This window comes from Rhyacophila brunnea, unplaced genomic scaffold (genome assembly GCF_057557595.1).
Source record: "Rhyacophila brunnea isolate RB1 unplaced genomic scaffold, BYU_Rbru_1.0 scaffold_23, whole genome shotgun sequence".
Lineage (NCBI taxonomy): Eukaryota > Metazoa > Arthropoda > Insecta > Trichoptera > Rhyacophilidae > Rhyacophila > Rhyacophila brunnea.
In genome coordinates, this window is record NW_028232893.1 from 14,627,538 (window position 1) to 14,650,858 (window position 23,321).

Consider the following 23,321-nt stretch of genomic DNA (forward strand, 5'->3'; position numbering starts at 1 on the left):
AATCAATGGTTGTGGAGATTATCGTTATTGGCTATTTTTTTAAAATATTTTTAATTGAGCTCAAAAATAATTGACCATAGACAGAAAAAATATTAAATTATTATTGGTTTTTTATTATTCTAACAACACTGTGAAACGTCATGTCGAACGTGTTTGGCGGCAATTATTTTACTTCTGTCAATAACAAAAGAATTAAATGAAAATAATGATTCTCCTTTCGTCAAATAAATGTTCTTTTATAAGTATCCGGCATTTGAGAGAACTTCTCGAAAGCTTTTATGTCAAATGCCATACGTGAATCACTTATAAATAGGCTTCACAATGAAAAAAGTTACAGGACAAAAGAAGGTAAATTAATTTCATGTTACCGTAATTATTGAAAGAAAATCAATTAACACTGTTATAATATCCATCTCAGGATGAAGAAGTTATTATTATTTTTGTCATGCAATACGTTAAAACCAATTTACATTTCCTTGGCATGGTATTTTTTACTAGTTTTTTTCTCACAGTTTCGTATATTCCTCCTGCTCAAGTTCTTGTAAGTATAATATTATGGTATTGTAGCTTTTTTATATTACGTGAGCACTGTTTTATTTACCAAATTTTTGTTGTTTAGCAATATTAATTACAAACTGATACACAATATTAATGAATACAATCAATTTGTAGGCAGGTATGTCATTTCATTCCTTGTTTTAATTGAAAACAATTGAATATCTTATTAAGTACTGCTGAAAAACAAATGAAAAAGCGAAATACAAAAGACAGAAGAGACAAGTATTTATGTTTGTTTGTAGCCAGTGAATGTCTATATTATTCGATCCTGTTTGTAAATTTACTATTGAATCTTCTCATAATAACTTTTTATATTTCCAGCTGCAACAACCTGATAAATCGCAACCCAACATACTGTCATTTTTTTCAAAACCAGCACACTCTAAATTGACACTTAAAAAAACAAAGAATCCTCAAAACGCTTTACAGAATGATATTCCTAAAATTGATACTATCGCATCTCAGTCAAATTCATTAGAAAATGAGTCAAAAATTATTGAAAAAAATATTAAACATAATATAACTGAATGTGCAATAGAAGAAAAATGTTCCAAATCTGTTGTATCACCAGATAAGACCATAAACAAACTGTCAATAGATAAAAAAAATAATTATATCGCCGATAAAAAAATCAATGAAAATAAACCTAGACATTACAATCGTGACATTAATAAAGCAGTAATTGATTCGTTAACAAAAGGGAAACATCATTTAAATGATGACCACTGCGTTCCAAGCATTGTTGTTAACAATTCTCCATCTAAAAAAATAAAATTATCAAATCCCAGAATGAAAAGTCCAAATAAAAAGATTTTAATTGAATTGGACAAAAGAAAGGAAATGGAATATGTTGATTTGAATATTGTTGAAAAAGTTGCCGCTATCGATGCACTAAAAAATGATAATTTTAACAAAACAAATATTATCTGCTCTAAAGACATTGTTGTCAATTTGAATCTAGATGACTTGGGAGTCTTTGAAGAAGATTTTAGTGATCTGAATCCTGAAGTTACCAAAGAAAACTTGAATCCTCATTCGGAATCGAATCATTCGGCTGACGATTTAAAAGATTCGCCAGACACTGGTTGTAATGTTGAGGAATTGAGTGAATTATTTGTTACCAAAGAAAACTTGAATCCTCATTCGGAATCGAATCATTCGGCTGACGATTTAAAAGATTCGCCAGATACTGGTTGTAATGTTAAGGAATTGAGTGAATTATTTGACGATGATTGGAATATGAATGATATTGATTGTTCCGAGGTAAGAAAGATTACCATGTTTTTTCCTCACCAATGTAGTATTTCAACGTACACCCGATCCTCTTTTTGCACAGGTGATACGTACCAGAGACTACCGTGCAAATCAAAACCGTGTGGAAGGTGCCCATACATTAATGGTAGATAGGTTCCATTTCTTAAAATCAACTCAAAGTACGAAATTCTTGAACTCAAAACTGAATCGAATTTATTTATTATTTATACATAAAAATACACAGTTTTCGATTCAAATTAAATTTAGCATGGAGAAATATATTCATTCAGTGTCGCTACTTGACAATAAACGTGCCTGTTTTTCGCTGGCAAAAAATCACTCTATTGCTGGAAAAATTAAGTGGCGCTGAAGCCGAAGCACGGCGCGTCTCTCGTATTGAACCCGAAGTGACTCGAATAGTGGTGCCATGTATGTACATGGGCGGCATCCGGTGATAACATATGTATGCACCAATGGCGTGCGGTCCATTGAAACGCAATTTTTTGATAGATATGTACATACATAATTATGTATTTTTATTCTTTTTTAAACTGTGTTTAAGCAAAAAAAATCAGTGTAAATAAAAAATAATCAGTACTTTTTTAAGCTGTGTTATTTCGAAACCGTGCAAAAAGAGGATCGGGTGTACATAACTTCAAAAAACCTCTAGAAAAAATCACATTTGAAAAAAATACAATGCTCGACAGGATTTGAACCCGTATATCCACTGGTATCGCGCCAATATGCTTTAACCAATTAAGCTACGAGCCTCTTTCCTAATTGTGATAATGTATTCATATTTTTTACAGGCGCAAATATCGCACAGTCCAATTGTCCCATGTATTGCACGATAATACGTGTTTATACATGATTTTTTTTTGTTATGGCCGCGATAATACATACTGTTACCAGTAAATCCACTTGTAAACGAGGTAATATTTTAAGATAACTCGTTATTCAGAAATATAGTAGGGATTCTGTGAGATTTAAAAAAATGTTTCAAGGGTACCACCAATAATAAGGATCATAAGAATCACTGGTCTAATAACTAATCCAAAGAACATGCTAACGTTCTTACACTACAATACAATCATTCAAGGTTACGATTCATGCATTACTATGATACAAAATTAACGTTTTAAATCAATATTTTTAGGAAAATGCTACTGCCGAAGAATTGGACTTAACTCACTGGCAAAGATGTGAAATTATTAACTTTACGACTGAGAGAAATACTAAAATCGTCAAATTAAAAGAATCAAATGGTGCTAAACATGGAACGTGCACTTTGGAAGGTTCATGGTGAGGAATATTATGTGTATAATTAATATAACGGTAGCGAAGGGAGGAGGTAAACTGTGGAGGTCCGACGTAAATATTGCACACAAACTTCAGTGTCAGACATACTTATTTGTTTTCATTGAACTAAGAATACGGATTGCGAATGGTATTGCTTAGTTTTTAAAATTCAATTAAACCCTGCATAATCCAAACCATAATATTGGAAGTAAGCTGTGGAGATTTGGCAAAAACAGTGCACACTTTTCAGCCATACTTATTTGTTTTTCCGACCATGTCCGATCCTAATAGGATCATATAGGCCTCCACAGAGTGGAGGTTTGTATTAACAGATTTTGTTTTTACGAGAAATAGATGTCAGCCACTTGCTCAACCTATTTGGTCCATACTCTGACACATACACAAATTGAAAAAACAATATGTGTACTTGTCAGACCCAGGATTCGAACCTGGGACCCACAACATTATAGGCCGACGCTTAAGCCGCGCGGCAATCATGCCTGATAATGTAATGCCATATTACCCTTTTCCTAATAAATAATTGTTATATTATAGCAATGGCACGCTTTGAAGGCCACTAAGCAGCTTATTTTTCATTAAGAATAATCGTTGATTTTTATGCATTTTTTTCAATTTACCGAATTTAAACTGGCAACACTGCAAAATACTCTTTATACTCCAAACTTTCCCTGCGATGGAACATTTCGCAAATCCGATATTTTAACGGAATACCTTGTTTGTTTTCTAGGGTAGGTACCTAAATAATATATGATCAATAAATTAAAAAAAATCAGGGTACACAATATTTATTAAGCATTTTTTTTTAAAACATAGTAAAAGTGAATGAAGTTCTTAATGTCTTTGATGATTTTGTGTCCTTGAATTGCAAATTGATTGCTTCTTGATGGCAGGCACAATATTAGAAAGTTGAATTCTTATTATTTGCTGTGGCGTCGATTCCGTTCCTGGACTTGTCTTCGTTACAGCATAATAAGAAAATCCTGCTTCGCATAAATATGCCACAGTAAACGAAAGTAAAACAATAATAGCTTGTTGATTTGCTTGTTGGTTGAGTGATCATCCATCAAATTATTATCTATGCGTAATGTCACTTAACTTGATTGTGTGGTCCTAAACCGTCTTAGTCAAGATATTGTTGCTGAAAGGATTATTGTAGGTGTTCTGACTGTGGTTTTGTTGTCAGGTTTCATGCAGACATCAAAGTTGGGGACACGGTGTCCCTTATAGCTCCGAAGCAGAGTGGAGTCGATGCGTTCAAGATATGTAATGAGAGCGGCTACTTGGTCCAGTGGCCGGACACTTTGGTCTCCGGTACGGACATTGTGAGCTCCGTATTTTGCCAGCGGAAAGCAGTTCTGCAGCATAGATTCAAGGGCATCGACTGCAACAATAAATCTGTGAGAAAACCTTGTCAATTAATTTTCAATAAGTACACAATTTCGCAAACATCAGAAAACATACTCATTGGAAAAATTCTTGAAAAACAAATTGAAATGAGTAGTACTCGAACACACGTCTTTCACGAGTTGTTTCAAAATATATATTGTGTCAGGAGTAATTCAAATTTTAATTAGACGTACTTGCACTATTAATAATTATAATTTTGTATAAATTTTCATTAAGCCGCGTTGACACAGGCCAAGTACGATCCAAGTACACTTGGATCGAGTGCCATCCTAGTAACAGCGTCATACTAATTATTCTTATCCAAGCTAACTTGGATGAGTAGGACGCGGTCCAAGTAGCTTGGATAATTAGTATGAAGCTGTCACTTGGATGGCGCTCGATCCAAGTGTACTTGGATCGTACTTGGACTGTGTCAACGCGGCTTTAAGAGAATATTATACATAATTATATACTTTTTGTGTTGTCTTGCATAATTTCTATTTCTATACAATCAATGTTCTTAACCTTTTCTACGCCTCACAATATTACTATGGCAGTATCTGATCGAGATCCGCAGATTTTTAATGACACACGTTAAATGTAGAGCGAAGCTCTTACTAAAATCGCTGTAATACCGATAATTTGTGGCTTTGTATTTCATAATTATTCAAACATATGTCACTGTATGTTTAGTTTTTTAGATTATGCAAATCAATCGACAGTGGCTAATAATTTGAGTTTAAAGTCCGACAAGATACCTCGCGAAATGGCCTGTCGATCACGGCCTCATAGAGCGAGAAAACTCGCTGAAGGCATAGAACTTGTTAATGTACCTAATTAATATTGCCTAGTTTCATAACGTATATTCATACAGATGGTGATCGGCTCCCTGGTTCACCAATTGCTTCAGACGTCCCTAAGCAAAGGCCTATTCGATGTGAAAGATATCAAGTCGGAGTGCCGGGCCATGCTAAACAGTATGGAGTGCGTGTACATGATATACGAGGCAGACATGTCTCAGGATATGGCCAGCGAGGAGATGATGCAGTTTGCGCCGCAGATTTCTCATTTCATCGGCAAGTACGTGACAGATGAGAAGCTAGTCGGAGGGAAATGTCTCAGCGGGTTCGATAGGAGAGATTTAAAAAAGGTTTGTGATAATCCAACAGTAGCAGCTCTAGCACTTTTTCGATGGTGAGGTCAGACATTACGAAAAAGTATTCCATGAATTATAATACATGTCTAAGCATTTAATGTTATAATTGTTTATATCTATCTAATCGCGATAAAATTTCCAGATTATTTAAACCTGCTTGACACATTCAAAATGTAACTGTGCTGACGTCATAAACAAAATTTTCCTAGGTGTTTAGTAGATTATTAGCCGGTTATCAGGTTTCTGCATGAGACCAGAAAAACGTAATAATTGTATATTTTGTAAAATGAGAATTGTACGTATGGTATGGAGTCCAATGGTGGTTTTATTTTTCTGTTGGCAATGTCTGGTTTGAAACTCAGCTAACATATTCTTTCTTTTGACCATGTCCGATCCGAATAGGTATAGGAATAGCCACTTACTCGATCTATTAGGTTAATACTCTTGACTCCAAACACAATTTAGTGTATTTGCCGGACCCAGGATTCGAACCTGGGACCCACTACATTATAAGCCAACACGTAATTTGCTCGGCCATTAATACCAAATTAATACACCACTCAATGCATTACGAACCGGTTTCTTCTCTTTGTAGAAACGTGTGACTGAGGCAGCCGAGTGGGATGGAACAATCAACCGCATTGTGGACATTGAAGAAAATATTTGGTCTCCGAGGCTCGGAGTGAAAGGAAAAGTCGATGTCACCGTAGAAGTTACAATACACGATCAAAAAAATGGTAATTTTGTTTATATCAACAGAAGATCATATATTGGTGTGAGTTGATGTTGTTTTAATCGAAGAACGTCTTTTTCTGTTATGATGGAGCTTAAGTGTATGAAAATGAAGTTGGAAAGGAGATATCGCTTTTAGCATTTAATTAAATGTTGTGGACATTGGATCTGGTGGTGGAGTTACACCCAGTAGGTCACGTTTAAAACATTTACAAATAATGCAACGAATCACGTGACGTTGAGTAGATGCTTGAGTTTTACTGTACGCAACAATATCTTGTGGTACACTTGCCAATTGCTTGTGGCACACCAGTTGGGAAACTCTTGCTTAGTCAATGCATTCTCAACTGAAATTCTATGTTACTTTTGGTTTAAGGTCTTCAAAAAAAATTGATGCCATTGGAATTGAAGACCGGGAAAGCGTCGCAATCGTCAGAACACCGCGGTCAAGTAATCCTTTACACAATGCTGATGACCGCCATAGCTTCTGGGGACACTAAGGATGTTGACATCGGTGAAGGTCTACTGCTGTATCTGCGGTAAATATGAAATCATCATCGTTGATTGCTACCCGTTGCTTCTTGAAAGTTTATTTTTTGAGGTTTGTTAGAACCGCATCTATACTTACTTAAGTTGGCGCTATGAATCATTTAGGTCCATGGTCGACTGCATAACTGTCCTCCAGGAATCTCTTGCGGGGATGGCCAGGGGCCAAGTACCGTAATCACTCGTAAACCTTTCAGAGCTCTAGATCCATCCGGCTCATCTAAGTCTTCGCTTCCTCAAGATATGAACTATATTAGGCTTAAATTGCTCGGCGCTTGTACAAATGTGCCATCTTTGGTGTTCTTTAGTCGGTCCAAGTAATCTTCGGAGAATTTTATTTTCGAAAACTTAGATAGCTTCTATTGTTTGTTCGTTAGGCTCTACTAACTTTTACCATTGTTTTCACAGTCACATTTTATACCCTGAATTTCGTCTTATTGGACAATTGCTGAATAGTATTTTAAGTGCGAAGAATGCTGCATTCCTAATCTACAGTCTGCTGGCGAGTTTTAGGTTCATCTGGTTCTTTTCGGCGATAAATTAGAGCTGTATTTACAAAACATTACAATCTTTTCTCTCGCAGAAACTCCATTGGAATCCACCAAGTAACTGCTGGCCGCAGCGAGAAAAGAGATCTACTGATGCTGAGAAACCAGCTGGCCTACTACATCGCGACTTGGTGCAAACCTGACAACAAGAACAAGGATGTAACAGATGGAGAGAAACCAGAGACTGTGGATTCTGTCATTTCACCAAAGAATGTCCGGAGTGTCGTTGATGATTTCAAATATGAAATAATGGAATTGCCTGGACCGATAAATCATCACAGTGCCTGTGGGCGATGTCCCTATGCGACAATTTGCTCCATTCATTTAAGGTTTTTATATCTTTTGAGTATATATCAATGAGTAATTCTTATGAGATATTGGCGTTAATGACAATTTGCAATTTCAGAGAAGGCGATTTGTAATAAGATTTCTATTGCTTTCCTCGTATGTTTTACTAACAACCGTGCTAAAAAATAGTTATAATTTTTCATGCATTTTTGAGATGCTGAAGATGACATTTTTATATATCATTTTTGCTACTAAAGGTTCAAATATATTATGATGCACGTCGCGTATCACATAACATCACAGTAAGTTGCCGCTACGGAAAAAAAATGTGTAATGTCGTTTTTCTTGGTATTTAAAATGTTATCAGACTGGCTCCCATCCCATAGCACATTTTGAACCTTTAAACGAACATTGTCAGTTTGCAAAATCTGCCGAAATCACCAGAACAACAATGAGGTCACCTCATGCGTCTCGCACTGCATTGACACCCGCATGACTCAATGAACATTTTTTAACATTTTCTACATGCCTACACATTTTAAACTCATTTAAAATCGCTTGGTTTTTAGCGGTTGGCAGTATGTATTTTCTATAAGAATGTTGTCTATGATCTATTGTCTGCAACTTGGGTTTTGTTACCTTACCTTACATGAGTCACCGTTTGTTTATCTGGGTTAATATTGAGAAACCAGTTGACTGCAATGTCTAACGATTAGGAGGTGTTTTGATGAGCAAGCATGAGATAACCGATTGCTATGTCATTGCCTGTAATAAAAAACGCTGATGCTAGATGTAGCAATTGATAGTTAAATGACTTGTTGATTTTACATTGTCGAAATTCATGTTGATTCGGTATAAGGTCATTGATCGCTATAAGTTGTAAACCAAAACTGGCTTCATAGTATTGGTCTATGGCGATTGGCTTTTGCATTTCTATCATATTAAACTGTTATACTAGCCCATCTATCGGCATTTACTTCACTTGGTATAATATTTCCATCAAAATTAAAGTCTCAATAATAATATTGAAACCAAATTGGCTATCGATAAAACTGAAATATTTCATAGTGTTATGGTTGGAATTTCAAGTTTTATTTAAGAAGAAGATAATGTCCACTCGATTAATCGATTCTTGAATGTTACAGCAAAGATCCAACCGTTGAATTATCCGCCAGTCATCCGCTGAGGAAAGTGATACCGGACTCCATTGGGCACTTGTCTCCGAGCCATATTGACTATTTCCTCCGAATGTGTCAACTCCTGGCGATGGAGGATGGTGAGGCGTTTGTGCAAAATCCACTCAAAGATATCTGGACCATGGACCCGAGGGAAAGGTAAGACACTTAATTTTCCTATGAATTACACGTTATCCATACTTATATATATATATATACCTGTAGATTTTTGATGAAATCAATTTATTATTTTCAGAGAGAAGAGAGGCAAATGCTTGATTAATATGAAGATAGATGGTGCTGTAGTTCCGCTGAGAGACCGTTTTGAGCATACACTAAGAAGACACATAACAGGTGAAAGTAAATAAATGTTCCTACTATCGATTTCTTGATTTTTATGATTTGTTGTAAATACTTAGTTTGGTACAGTAAAACCTCGTTAATAAGCACAAGGATATTTCGAAATTCGCCGTAAATCGAAATTATCTAAAATTATCCCATTAAAAGAATATATTATATAATAAATCATTCTAAAGTCGTACCATGGGTACGGCACAAACTGTGTCTGAAAATTGTGGATATGCAGTTGTATCACTGTTCATTGTGAGCTGTTGTATCAGACGATGGCCGTATAGCATTGAGATCACATTCTGTCCGTATATTGCAGTTCTAAGTGAAAGTTTTAACCAATAACTAATTGATATTTTAATAATTTGTTTCAGACTCTCACCTGATGGCGGACATTCAATTGTCGGGTCTCCAAGTTGGTGAATACATAATCTTGAGCACCAAAAGCCAAATTGCAGTATCGGCTGGAACTATTATTTTTATTGACAAGAGTATTGTCACATTACTACTGGACAGGTGAATTAGTATTTTTTTAACTGTAGTTTTTGAATTAAAAGATATAAAAAGTTTTCGTAACATATAAATTTTTGCGTCAGAAAAGTTAAGCCTGCCTGGTTAAGTTGGCGAACTCAACAAAATATTAACATCACTGCAGTTGCCAATCTGATTACTTACCAATCAGTTACCAGTTTTTTGTTTTGATTACTTACTCGAGTGCAGTTGTAACGGTTTTACATAAATTTTACAGGATTTTTTAAAAAATAGTAATGCAAAAGTGTAGTATTATTGGCTGCTTATCCACTCATCGTGATGGATTGTTTTTTCATACGCCCTGCAAATTGGCTAACAAATGTCATAGCAGTGGTGTTAAGTTATTTGCAAATGAAATCGCAATCCGGTCACTTCTAACTAAGTTAATCAGTGGACCGGATGTCCTTTTTTGCTTCAATTTCACACATTTCGGCTCCATCTAAATCATGGGTGGCCAACCCGTGGCCCGCGGGCTGCATGCGGCCCACTGGGTGTCAACTTGTGGCCCGTGGAGCGGTGAGAAAATAAAAATAATATCAAATGCTGCCGCTGTATGTACTAATTTAGCAAATTGAGATTCGATATTGGCTCAAGATTTTAAAAAGCACCGTGTGCTTTTTGCTACATTTGCAACGCCATTCTCCGTAGACGTGAATTTATTACCAGGAAATTTACAAATGGAACATTGTGAAATATGTTGCGATGAACAGTTAAAGGAGAAATTCCATCAGAGTTTTACAAAACATATTTGGACAAGGAGAAATATCCTGTATTTTACAAACATGCTCTAATGATGACTTCGCTATTTCGGAACACTTAGCGTATCAAATCCCGAGTGAGAACACGAATCACTGATGTGCTTTTGGAAAACTGTTTGCGTGTAGGAACAACCTCACTCGATATCGATATTGATGCACTGAGTTCTGCCACATAAAATCAAACTTCTCACTAAAATTTATTATTTTTATATTATTTTGTTTATTTTTTATTATTTAAAAATAGTCTAATCTAATAAATATGTTTGATTCTCATTTTTGTTTTGTTTTATTAATATAAACAATATATATTTCTTTTTTGTTTTGTATAATAAAAAAATCGGTTGTGCGGTCCGGTAGGAAATCTCATTTTTAGAATCTGGCCCGGCTGCTGAAAAGGTTGGCCACCCATGATCTAAATAGAAAAAGATTTTTTGTCAACATCTTTGGTATAAACTTCAATGAATATTTTATCAGTAATTAATTGAATAAATACTTGCAGTGTGGATAAAATATTCCCAATTTGTAGCTTTGTGTTTATTTCAGAGATATAACGAAGCGCAACCAGCCATCAACACTGTATTATTTAGACTATTACGAATCTCAGTCGTTTAACTTGTACAATCTGACAAACATTGGCGTGCTTATGGATCAAACTGAAGTTTCCAGCAGATTAAGAAGGTATGTATTACATTAAATAATATGTAAAATATTATAATATTTATAGTGTTGCAGTTGCTCTCTAAAGAGATGCGAGTCCATTTTTCTCACATGCATCAAACTTCATGACGGATATCAAATATTACTGTTGGGCTCGTCACACAATACACGATACAGTCTGGGTGTACATTTCAGGGCGTGATCAAAAGGATTGCGTGTTGTGAATATACGAGGGTGGGTCAATAAGTCCTTAGAAAAGCCGACAGGTGGCGCGACTAGTACTGTAAGCGGTTTGTTTTCATGCAGCGGCACTACCGATTCAGTATGCTGCGAAGTTTCAATCAGATTGGTCGGGTTGTTGTTTTTTATTTTCGTACATTAAAAAAAAAAATTTGCTTGTTTACAAAAATGGAGAAAATTGAGTTTAGAGCTGTTATTAAACATTTTAATATAAAAGGGTTAACAGCAAAGGAAATAAAAAATGAGTTGGATTTAGTTCACGGCATATCTGCTCCTTCACTTGCAACTATTTATAACTGGTTAAATGAATTTAAACGTGGTCGTACATCAACAAAGGATGAACCACGCTCAGGACGTCCTGTAGAGGTGACTACACCAGAAATGATCAATAAAATCCACGATATGGTGTTAAGTGACCGAAGATTAAAGTTGAGTGAGATAATTGAGGTTACAGGGATCTCAAAAGGTAGCGTCATTTCTATTTTACATGACAAATTGGGCATGAAAAAAGTTTCTGCAAGATGGGTGCCGCGTTTGCTCACAGTCGACAATAAACGCAATAGGGTGGTGGCCTCTAGAGCCCTGTTGTCGCTCATGCAACGCAATCCGCATGAATTTTTTCGTCGCTTTGTGACTGTAGATGAAACATGGATACACCACTATACTCCTGAGACGAAAGAACAGTCAAAGCAGTGGATTGCGAAAGGCGAACCATGTCCAAAGAAGGCGAAAACCGTAAAATCAGCTGGTAAGGTTATGGCTACTGTATTTTGGGATGCACGTGGAATTATTTTCGTTGACTATTTGGAAAAAGGAAAAACAATAACAGGGGATTATTATGCATCTTTATTGGACCAGCTAAAAAACGAAATTGAAGAAAAACGGCCTCATTTAAACAGGAAAAAAATCCTCTTTCATCAGGACAATGCCCGTGTTCACACATGTTTACGATCAATGGCTAAAATTGAAGAATTGAAGTTCGAATTGGTCGACCACCCACCATATTCGCCAGATTTAGCCCCCAGTGACTTTTTCCTTTTCCCAAACTTAAAAAAATGGCTAAGTGGACAACGTTTTTTTTTCAAATGAAGAAGTCATCGATCGGACAAATGCTTATTTTGAGGACCTTCCGAAAACTTATTTTTCTGACGGTTTAAAAAAAATTGAGAAACGTCTAACCAAGTGTATTGAGCTCCAAGGAGATTATGTTGAGAAATAAAAAAAAAATACAAAAATAAAAACTGTTTTAATGCTTTTTTCTAAGGAATTATTGACCCACCCTCGTATTAATCGCATCCGCATCCTTTTGTCTTATAAAATGTAACTACTGTGGAACCCTTGCGGGTATATATAATTTCTGGTTGTACGTTTTTATTTCCCACATATCTGAAATACATATTCTAATTATAATTTATAATTAATTTTATTTTAACACAGCATGTGCATGGCAATCATTAAAATTTTAAGTTGCAGACATCTCTTTTTATAAATTCGCCTACCATGAAAGTAGTGACATATTTGCGAATTCATTTTTTAAAGACACGGCTGGCGGTGTACATGGTCAAGTTTATAAAAGGCAGTTTGTGGGCGATCTTTTTTTCACTTTAATAAGCGTGGGCACACGGTATTTTTTTGTCAATCTCCAATTCGCAAGTGCGACTGGCACGTTTGGAGTACTCGGCCATTAGATATAATTAACGTATTATTTAAATGTGGTAATTAAAAGTTCAGCAGTGATTGAGAAAGTTATGTGACGTGGCTATGAATCAATGTATTCTAACAAAATTTGAGAAGCAGATTAAAATTAATAAAGTTGAATTTTATTTCATGATGTTGTTGTGCCAGAATCCTGTAGATTTTATTTAAATTTAACGTGACTCCAAGTTTACTTATGTGACTTTGTTATTTCAGAATTGTAATTGATAAAGATGTCGCTACATTCTCCAGTAAGATATCTCGTCATATATTAGACAAGGGAAAGAATATTTTGAGTAAACTGAACAAAGTACAACAGAGGGCGGTGCTAAAAGCGATATCCACTAATGATTACATGCTTATTAAAGGGATGCCTGGAACAGGTATGTTGAGTAGGATTAATCCTTTTTGTTGTTTTTTAGTTACATTATGTAATAGATTAAGATTTTATATACCTAATCTCAAACTATACGCGTTGTACAATAATCCACCCCTACATTGTCTCACACGTGAAGGTGGAGCAAGTCTGTTAGGCAAGTCATGTCTGAAGACATCTAACCACCCAAGAGGCTCCTTTTCAATACACCAGTTGGGCTAATCTAGATAGTTAACATAGTAACATGTTTCTGTTATTTTTATTGCTCTAAAATAACATTACAAATATGTAAGGTAGTTATCTACAATAATTGTTATTTTGGTTATTTGGCAGTTATCTGCGTCTTACTTCATTCCAAATGCATACGATTAGAATCGAGTAAGACGTGTACATTTAATGATGATGTAAATAATCATATAGGATAATAGAGTTATCATTTCTTGATCTTTATGTTTCTCCGTGATGCTAGGATTCCATTTCAAAAATACTCAGTATATCTCAGTAAATTGATACTTCAACCATGTGACAAGGGCCACATCAAAGATTACAGCCGCCTTTGTGCAAAAAAATGCCAGCCTATGTGAGAAATAGTTTACTAATAAAAAACATTATTCGTTACTTATGTCGATACATACATAATAGTCTTTAATTACCAATCATTAACATCGTGCACTTCAATAGTTCAGATTTTATTTATATTCATGTGTCATTATATTATATCAGGTGGCAGAATCAATTTGGTATGCTGGCATAATAAATACGCATCTCTATAACAGCATAGAATACACAAACATTATGTTAAACTGGTAATAATATATTACAACTTCACCTCCACGATTATACGCTTACTTGTTGAAATAAGAAAGAAATACACATGAATTACCCATGAAGACTTTGTTTTTCCTTTCACCACCTGCCATGTCTCCACACTCGTTACACCGGCGTATAACGTATCCGGTTAAGAACTGAGAAATCCAATAGTTTGGAGTAAATCTGGTTATCTCCATGCGCCACTTTATATTTGGAACCCATGGCGTCCACCGAATCAAGAGGCGGTCGATACAGAGAGATATACGCAAGCAGCAGTCTGCACTTATAGAGACCTGCGAGTGACTATGGTAACCATGGTTATATATCAACAAACTGGTTTCTGTTTCAGGTAAAACACAAACTATAGTGGCCCTAGTTGAACTGTTGGTCTTGTTAGGAAAAACTGTTCTGATTACCAGTCAAACGCATTCTGCCGTGGACAACGTGCTCGGCAGGTAAGACTTTATTGTCTGTATGATTTTGGGTGCATTAATACATATCATCACAAAATCTTTTCCCCTCTTTTATAATTATGTCACATTTCCGAAATTCCATTCGTTAAAATATGGATTTGTTGTAAATGATTGATTATTATTAGAACATTTTATATCTTATTCTCTATTACAATTTCTAACCTAACCTAACAGCACATTATATCAGACCCCCTTACCCCCTATGGAGTTACATAAAATATAGTGTTATGTACTGTGACACCCCCGTATGGTCCCCATTTGGGGATGTCTTTGTGTATCTGAAGAGGCCCGAATCGGTATCGAAGCCAGCAAATAATAAAGCGCTGATTACGAAAATAAATAATAATAACAGAGCCGAGCCGGCAACATTGTCTTTGACCGTTGGAGATATGCAACGTCGCCCAAGAAAAAAAACCGTTGGGAATGATTTTTCAAGATGGCGCGCAGATCGCGACAAGCAGCAAAATCGCGAACGCGTACATTTCGCCCTCCGTAGAATAAAATTATAAAAAAATGTAACCATATAGTATAATAAACGTAAATAAACTCGCCGCTTCCATCACAATTCCGGTGTGTCAATTATCTACCTCCAAATCCTAAAACGCAGACGATAAACCAGAAACTAAAAATAAAAGTGGCAGTTGAGAAAATCTTTCTCTTACCAAAATGGAGGGAAGTGATAGTACCTGTGACCTCAATCTATTACTGAATCACGTAGATAAACACGTGTGATTTACATATCAATAACAAATCGAAAGCTAAACACTTTCTTGCATAAACAAAAGTAATGGATTACGTGCTAACGAAGCATGATTATCGTCAACTTAATTGACTTATTATCGTAATATAAAAAGCCCCTTGATTATACAAATTATCAGAGCGAGTTCAGTTGCGAATCCTTAACATCACGTACGTGTCGGATTTCGGTTGTCAAATCAGTGTCCTCCTGTGTTCGATTTTAAATAATTATTTTATTCTATTTTGTTATAATATTGTATTCTAAATTGATAATTAATTACGAATAAAGAAAATAAGTCGCCCAATCCATAACTGAGAACAGTCGTCGATTGTGCGGCCCTTTTTAAAAACACACATCTTCTTCAATACGTAACAATAGATAAGACAAAAAATATTGCAGTGAAACTTAGTTAATTCGAAATTTGCGGTACTGAAAATCGAAAAAAAATTAAGAATTATGAAATACACAATACAATTAATGTATAGCAAAAACAGTAAATCATGAAAATAGTTTTTTTTTTTTGCAATTTTGTAGAACTGTTTGCGTTTCCTTTCAGATTAATATCAGTGGTGATTATTATGGTTCATTCATTGAATTAGTGGATATCGTTATAAATAGATTTCATGAATTTTGGTGATTATTTAGGTGTAAGGACTTCTGATCCGTCAAGGTTTTCTCAAAGCCTGAGGTTTTTGTAATTGTTTCACTGCTACTGCTACACTTCTGGCATTGGGCTTTGTGCCTTGTTGTGTCAAAAAAAGGTTGGAAATGAAGTAAATCGCTGGATCAATGAGATTGCTAAATTCTACATTCCGACGCAACTCACTGAACTGAGATAAGTGGATTAATCCAGGCTGATGATTACGATATTTGATGTACGGCAGAAAATGATACACAATCAGTATATGTAGTTGTTACATGGAAATATTTTGATTGTTTAAGGCTACGGCATTCGGCTGTGAAGATATTGAGGATAGGACCCTCCGGTAGAATCCATCAGCAGCTGCTTCCTTTCTCCGAGTCGGTACTTACTAAAAACTGTAAATCACCCGAAGATCTTCATAGTGTTTACACTAATGCTGTAAGTATAAAACTTTGAATCGACAATCAGATATTTTTCACCCACGACAAAATTGACGGAAAAATTGCCGAGGATATGAATTGAGTCTAATTTTATGCTGATGGTTTTAAAAAAAAAACATTTTATCGCGACCCTGAGCTTAAAAAGTTTCTTTATAGACAACTATGTTTTGTGCAGCCAATCGGAAATGTTTGTACCAGAATCTGACGTAAGAGCGTATTTTCTCCGTGTCATTATTAGGTACCTACCTACCGGTGGCAAAGGCTGGAGGTAGGCTGTTAAGATCAGCCATAACTAGTGCACACTAAACTTTGTCAGTCATATGTATTTGTTTTCATTGAAATAAGACTACAATTTACAGACGGTGTTGGTTAGTTTTTAAAATCAGGAGGAGGACTGACTTCTAAAATTTAAGTTTCTTCCCAAACAGATGCCGGCGCTAATTTGTAAATGTTGATTCTTTCAGAATGTTGTTGGCGTCACATGCATTGGAGCAAAGCACGCTTTATTCACTAAACGGACCTTTGATGTTTGCATCATTGACGAGAGCACGCAGGTATAATCCATTCTTAATCATTTGAACCCCCAGTTCCTCATCTTTCGAGCAGTCCTGGGATCCGACTTGATTTTCAACCAATCTAAAAACTACATAAATGTATTATGATTCTTGTTTAGCTTTTGACAGGTCAAAAACTAGTTAAATTGTTTTCAGACAAAGAAACTATAGGTACAGTGGAGAATTTTTCTTTGACAGTGGTCAAAGTTGTTTCCATATATATATATTTTTTTTGTTGCTTTTAATGATTTGATATCTTTTTTGTAGGTTTTACAATGCACAGTACTTAGGGCGTTATTTTCGGCGGACAAGTTTATCCTGGTCGGAGATTCAGAGCAGCTACCGCCTATCGTCAGAAGCAAATCGGCAAGGTACAATACTATTGCATAATATTATTGTTTGGTGACCTTTTCCCCTTTTCTCGACGCTCCAGTTTTGTGTTCGTTCTTGATGGAAAAGTCATATATATATTATATCGACTGTGGAAAGGAAAAAGGGCATAATCCACAATCAAATTTTTCATGAGGCACAAAAACGTATTTGTTATGGTTTTCGGCCAAAGTTAAAATATAAAAAAGACTAGATAATTTTTTATATCCCTAATCTGATATTAATTATAGAGTTAATTAAAAAAAAACTAACAAAAATGATAGTTAAGTCGGTTTTCCTCGCTTCCTTCTTTTTTTTTTTAATTGTTAACTAAATTTAGATAATAAATCAACATTTTCAGCTTACATCCTTTGGACGCAACGTGTATTTAGTTGTTTATAATGAATGCTATTATGCAATAAAACCTATTTTGAAAAAACTGAGGGTTACACCATTTTTCCTTTCTTCAGTCGATATAATATATCCATAGAAATATCATGCTCAGGCAGCAATTCAGGCAATTATGCAACGATTTAGAAGCGCACCCAACCACCCGATAGGCTAATCTCCAATATCAGAAAAGAAAAGGCAGGTCAGACGATATGAACTATGGTGCTTGGAAAATGTAGAAAGAGAGGCTAAGAAAACTCCCAGAGGCTAAGGCTGTGGAGGAAGCATGTAGCAGATAGAGAGGAGTAGATACGTTGCCTGGAGGTAGCTAAGAACCACATTGGGTTGTAGTGGTAAAGATGAAGTGGAAAAAACCAATCCTCGTAAAGGAATTATGTTGATGTTATATTTGAATAAATTAATTTTGTTGTAGGTTGTTGGGGCTAGCAGTATCACTCTTCGATAGGCTAGACAGCGCCACGTCAACTGTCAACTTGAATCTTCAGTACCGGATGAACGAACCCATCATGAACTTGGCCAATTGGTTTACCTATAAGGGACAACTGCAGTGCGCCAACGACGCAGTGAGAACGACTACACTCGCCGTTACACCTCAGGTTTTCTTACGTGCTTTGTGAATGTTGAAACCGTTATCTTCAACTATAATAAATTAACATATAGATTGGATGTTATGCTAGCATATTATTGTGTCAACCATTTATGGGCCATAAAAAATACGTGCGGTCTGCTGGTTACAAATCCCTGCAGGTCTATTCCAACTATGTAACACCATAACACCATAACACCCAATAACACCATTGCTGTGATCTGAGATTACTACAATTTGTTACATACATATTCTGTATGTTCAAACTCGTGATTCAGGTGAGGTCATGCGATGCACGCACAGTGCTATAACATCGCAATAACATGACAGCTCGAGCAGTTGTTTAATTAACACACCCGGTAGAACTGCGGCTAAAAGTGTATAATGTTGCAAGGTTTTAGAGTTAGGTGTTATGTTGAAATAGACCTGCTGGGATAGATGACGAGTTGGCACTGATCTTGGAGGTGAATGGTTACTTCTGAAGATGTCGATCGTATGCCCAAGATGTGCACTTGAACTTGTATTAGAGGTCATACATCTTCATAATTTTGTATGACAGTGTTGCTTTGTGAATATTCTGTTTTTACGTTGTCTGAATTGCACTAATTCACCTCAAGTGTATATCAAGTCACTGCATATTGTGTCTCCTTCAAAGGATGGGGAAGGTAGTCAGGACATTTATTGCCTCAAACCGTTTGTATTATAACACAGTAACGATTGCAGAATGGTATGAATGGTATGAATTGGTAACTATAAAAAAATTAATGTTCTATGCATAGGCAGCATGGTTTGTAAATAAACAAGAACATGGCATCCTGCTGTTGACTTATTGCTATGGTTACATTTGGGGTCTCTAAATAATGTTGGCTCATTGCATAATAAACTTCTTTTATGATTGAAACATTGAAAAAAACCTGTTTCTAAATATTTAAAAATGAAGAAGGTTACTAAAGTTAATTAATTAAATTAGCTACCAGTCATTTCTCATTGCAGATTAATTTCTTGCTAACTTCAACATCTCTGGCCCCATGAGCTACATCTGTTGAAATGAAAAAAGAATCTAAACAAAAAACAATCTTGTGTTTTCAGTTGGAGTTACTTCCTTCGTCTGACGCGTGGTTAAAGTCATGCATTTCAACAGAGCTGAAGGATTCGGTTGTGATCATCGATACGGGTAACTCGGCCAGCCTGCTCAAGCAATATGGCGACTCTCAATACAACGGTGGCCAACCGCAAGACAAGAAAATCTGCAAAAACCGTCATAGAATTGAGAATGTGTGCGAGGCGGCGCTTGTTTTAAATATCATTACGGAATTGCTGAGAGTAAGTATTGCCTTAAATATATATTTGTCTTGATTTATCCGTAACGCATGAGAGGAAACATATTATGTAAATAAGTAAGGGAGAATGAGACAGGGAGAAGAAGTATTACACATCCGTTATTCCACTCGAATCAAGTTATAAATTAATCTCTTGATCATATCGATCTCAACAGGACATCATTACCTCGCGATTATAATCTTATGTCATTATCCTTATTATTGTAATCAGCATATTCTTGTATCAACCAATAAACCCACATCTCAATAACTAAGTAACAACGATCTTCCATCACCATCACGTCATTATACCGCTAAAGTGGTGACCCCGACGTGATTCGATTCCACGTCATACTGCCAAACTATTAATATAAGAAAAATATTGACATTTCTCTATGTTTATTAATGTTTTAAGGATGATAAGTCAATCAAAACTTTCAAATTACATACGGTTGCTATGAAAATAATAACGAATTTTTTATAATTCCTATCATGTCCATGGGATACATCAGTGGCGAAAGGTGGAAGTAGGCTGTCAAGATTCGATATAGATAGTGCATACTAAAATTTGTCAGCCATTCATATTTGTTTTCATTGAACTAAGAATACAATTTGCGTTTAGTTTTTAAAATTCTATTAAACCATGCCTAACATATATACGCAAATTATAAATTTGAATTTGACATGCTCATATAGAACAGATAACTCAAGACAAATGTATACATATAGCTTGGTTACATGTAAATTGTATGTATTACATTTCACTGTAGCACAGTTCGCTGTGAGCTTTCTTATCGGAAAGAGATGACCGTATACTATACGGTCATCTTTATAGCACCGAGATGAAAAAAATTCACACGTTCTGAATTTCTAATTTAATTACATACCTATTTTCTACTGTCTGCCTTATATTTCAGTAGTTTTTATTACGTATTTTGTAAGTGTTTTAGGTACAAGTTGGTTAGGAAGCCAGGTGGGAACCAGGCCAATTTTCATAGCCAACTTTGGCATAATTCATGAATTCAAGAATGAAAACCTAACCTAACCTAACAAATAATCCAGTATATCGGCTATTTTCAAAGTTTGTTTGCCTCTGGCTTCCTGTAAACCGACAAGAATCGTGTTTTATTTAGACATGAATTTTATCTCAGTACTATACGACTCAAAGAGGTCGGACCGTCTTTAATATACGACCATATATTTCCGATACAACATTTCACGGTGAAGTGTGATACGGCGAACTGTATACTTACAAATTTCCGGACACTGATTACAAAACACGCTTATATCATCTACTTATTCTACAGATTGGTGTCAGATGTGAAGAAATTGGAGTAATAGCTCCCTTCAGAGATCAAGTCGCACTTCTACAGAAAGTGGTTTCAAAACTGACAATTAATCTAAAAACGAGATCTAAGGGCAATAAACAGCATCCTGATAAACCAACCGTATGCAATGACACCACCAAAGATGAATCAAGAATCATCGATATTGAAGTTAATACCGTGGACCAGTATCAAGGAAGAGATAAGCAGGTCATCATATACTCCTGCACCAAGACATTGAACTTGGATAATAATCGGCTGCATGAATTTTCGGTTTGTATTGCTTGTTTTTAGTTTAATTGAACTTTAAACCTATTAAAGCGGCAGTGTTTTTCAATTATAGTCACGGATCCTTTTTATATTTTGTACTATCTATACTCTATCCGTCGTTAGAAGTTATTTAGCTAAATCGAACGTGCTGTCATATTATGTAACAATGACACACAGTTGCGGCGGAGACGTCAGTGGCAAAAGGTAGAGGTAGGCTGTTAAGATTTAACATAAATAGTGGACACTAAACTTTGTCAGTCATACTTTATTGTTTTCATTGAACTAAAAATACAATTTGCAGATGGTGCTGCTTAGTTTTTAAAATTCAATCAAACCATCCCTAAACCAAACCAGTTTAGGTATGCTCTGGGCGATCCGACAAAAATGGTACACACTTTTTCAGTCTTTGTGCCTAAGTCTGTTTTTATCCATAGCCGATTTTCAAAATTTCATTTCACGACATAGTAAAATAGACATTAAATGGATTGCACATTTCGTTTTATTTTCCATAGGAAACCGACATCTTGAATGACAAACGCAGACTGACAGTAGCAATTACAAGAGCTAAGAACAAACTGATTATTATCGGCGATTTGGCAACCCTGCAATTCTATAAACCATTTAAGGAGCTTTTCCGAGAAGTTAATTTGAGGAGAGAAACTAACGAAGATGAAGTTTCCCTCGTAGATCTGAAGGTCTGCCAAAAATTCCAGTGGGACAGAGTCATGCGCATATTGGCACATGAATAATCGTGTTTATTCGATTTACCTGTGTTCAAATTCTAAGGGCCTTATGCATAGACATATACATACTCATGTGAATAAATGGGCTTATGCATTATGTAACCGATTTTCGGATACATGACGATTGCCAGGTGCCAAATGAATACGTATTATAAACATAAATCATGTAATTACAGTATTTAATGATGAATCAAATTGAGTACTGATTGTCTACGTAAACACAAAAGATTAGCTGTATTATAATATTATTCATACTATTGAAACCAGATTGACATTTTCTTTATACACATGTGTCAACTGACACTGTTGCAATTTGCTAGGAACGCGTGTATGCATGCATTTATACAAATATACCACTCATTAAAATCATCTAAAGTTTAGATCAAGTATTAATTTATATTGTGCAGTTTTTTTATAATTGTTTTATGTTACTTAATTTAAAAATATTTTTAAAATTTACAAAATATCGGAATTTATAAAATTGGAGCACTTTCGATTGCGAAAAGCAACGTTGCCTTGTTATATTGTTTTGCTAAGCTCTCAAGTATTCAGGTTTGTTTTACACATTATTGACATATTGGCATTTGGCTGTAATAGATTATCGCCTACTGCAGAGACTGTTAGTAACCACATGCTGGGGTCTGCATTTCTCATACTTTTTTTATGAAACCGTTCTCACCCCACATACTTTTAAGTGTTGACTGCTGTCACCCCACATACAACACCTCTATAGCTAATACAGCTGTTGTTATCTGTGGCAACCACTGGTGGGTATGCTCAGCTACTAGCGGCTGTGTCACCCCCCCAAATGATTGCGTGTGCACTATCACCATCAAAAGCAACAGAAAAATGATACGGGGGTGTCTCTTTCGAAAAATACACATAATATCATAAGTTATTATCGATTTTTTATGGAATTAGTCATATAATGTTAATTTAATTTTGTTTATAATATGATTTGTTATTAATAAAATAAAGTGATTTTAAATTTGAATTTTTGAATTTCACCCTGCCCGTTGGTTCCGCCACAGACCCCCGCACTTTCCCTGATTATACTTCTCATGCCCTGGG

The 23,321-nt window shown here is 35.5% G+C and overlaps 1 protein-coding gene across 2 annotated transcripts; it reads left to right on the forward strand.

Moving 5' to 3' along the window:
* The first annotated feature begins 127 nt into the window (after positions 1 to 127).
* Positions 128 to 22,404, forward strand: Dna2 (DNA replication helicase/nuclease 2). 2 transcript variants are annotated; one of them, XM_085950327.1, is made up of 21 exons: positions 128 to 348; positions 880 to 1,821; positions 2,969 to 3,114; positions 4,316 to 4,529; positions 5,393 to 5,668; positions 6,270 to 6,411; positions 6,783 to 6,945; positions 7,536 to 7,829; positions 8,934 to 9,122; positions 9,220 to 9,323; positions 9,686 to 9,827; positions 11,144 to 11,278; positions 13,409 to 13,575; positions 14,728 to 14,833; positions 16,533 to 16,671; positions 17,138 to 17,227; positions 17,495 to 17,598; positions 18,420 to 18,603; positions 19,683 to 19,916; positions 21,220 to 21,510; positions 22,020 to 22,404. In XM_085950327.1, exons 1-21 carry the CDS (start codon positions 322 to 324, stop codon positions 22,254 to 22,256), a joined length of 4,326 nt encoding a protein of 1,441 aa, XP_085806453.1. In that variant the 5' UTR covers positions 128 to 321; the 3' UTR covers positions 22,257 to 22,404. The 2 variants fall into 2 exon arrangements, with proteins under 2 accessions (XP_085806453.1, XP_085806454.1); XM_085950328.1 differs by having other exon boundaries at positions 9,220 to 9,317.
* Positions 22,405 to 23,321: the final 917 nt, after the last annotated feature.

Bases quoted from the DNA above. Each gene is read 5' to 3' on its own strand.
- Dna2 (XM_085950327.1), top strand. From the start codon at position 322: ATGAAAAAAGTTACAGGACAAAAGAAG. The intron at 6,412-6,782 runs GTAATTTTGTTT...TTTTGGTTTAAG, and splicing joins AATACACGATCAAAAAAATG to GTCTTCAAAAAAAATTGATG. The intron at 6,946-7,535 runs GTAAATATGAAA...TTTCTCTCGCAG, and splicing joins GGTCTACTGCTGTATCTGCG to AAACTCCATTGGAATCCACC.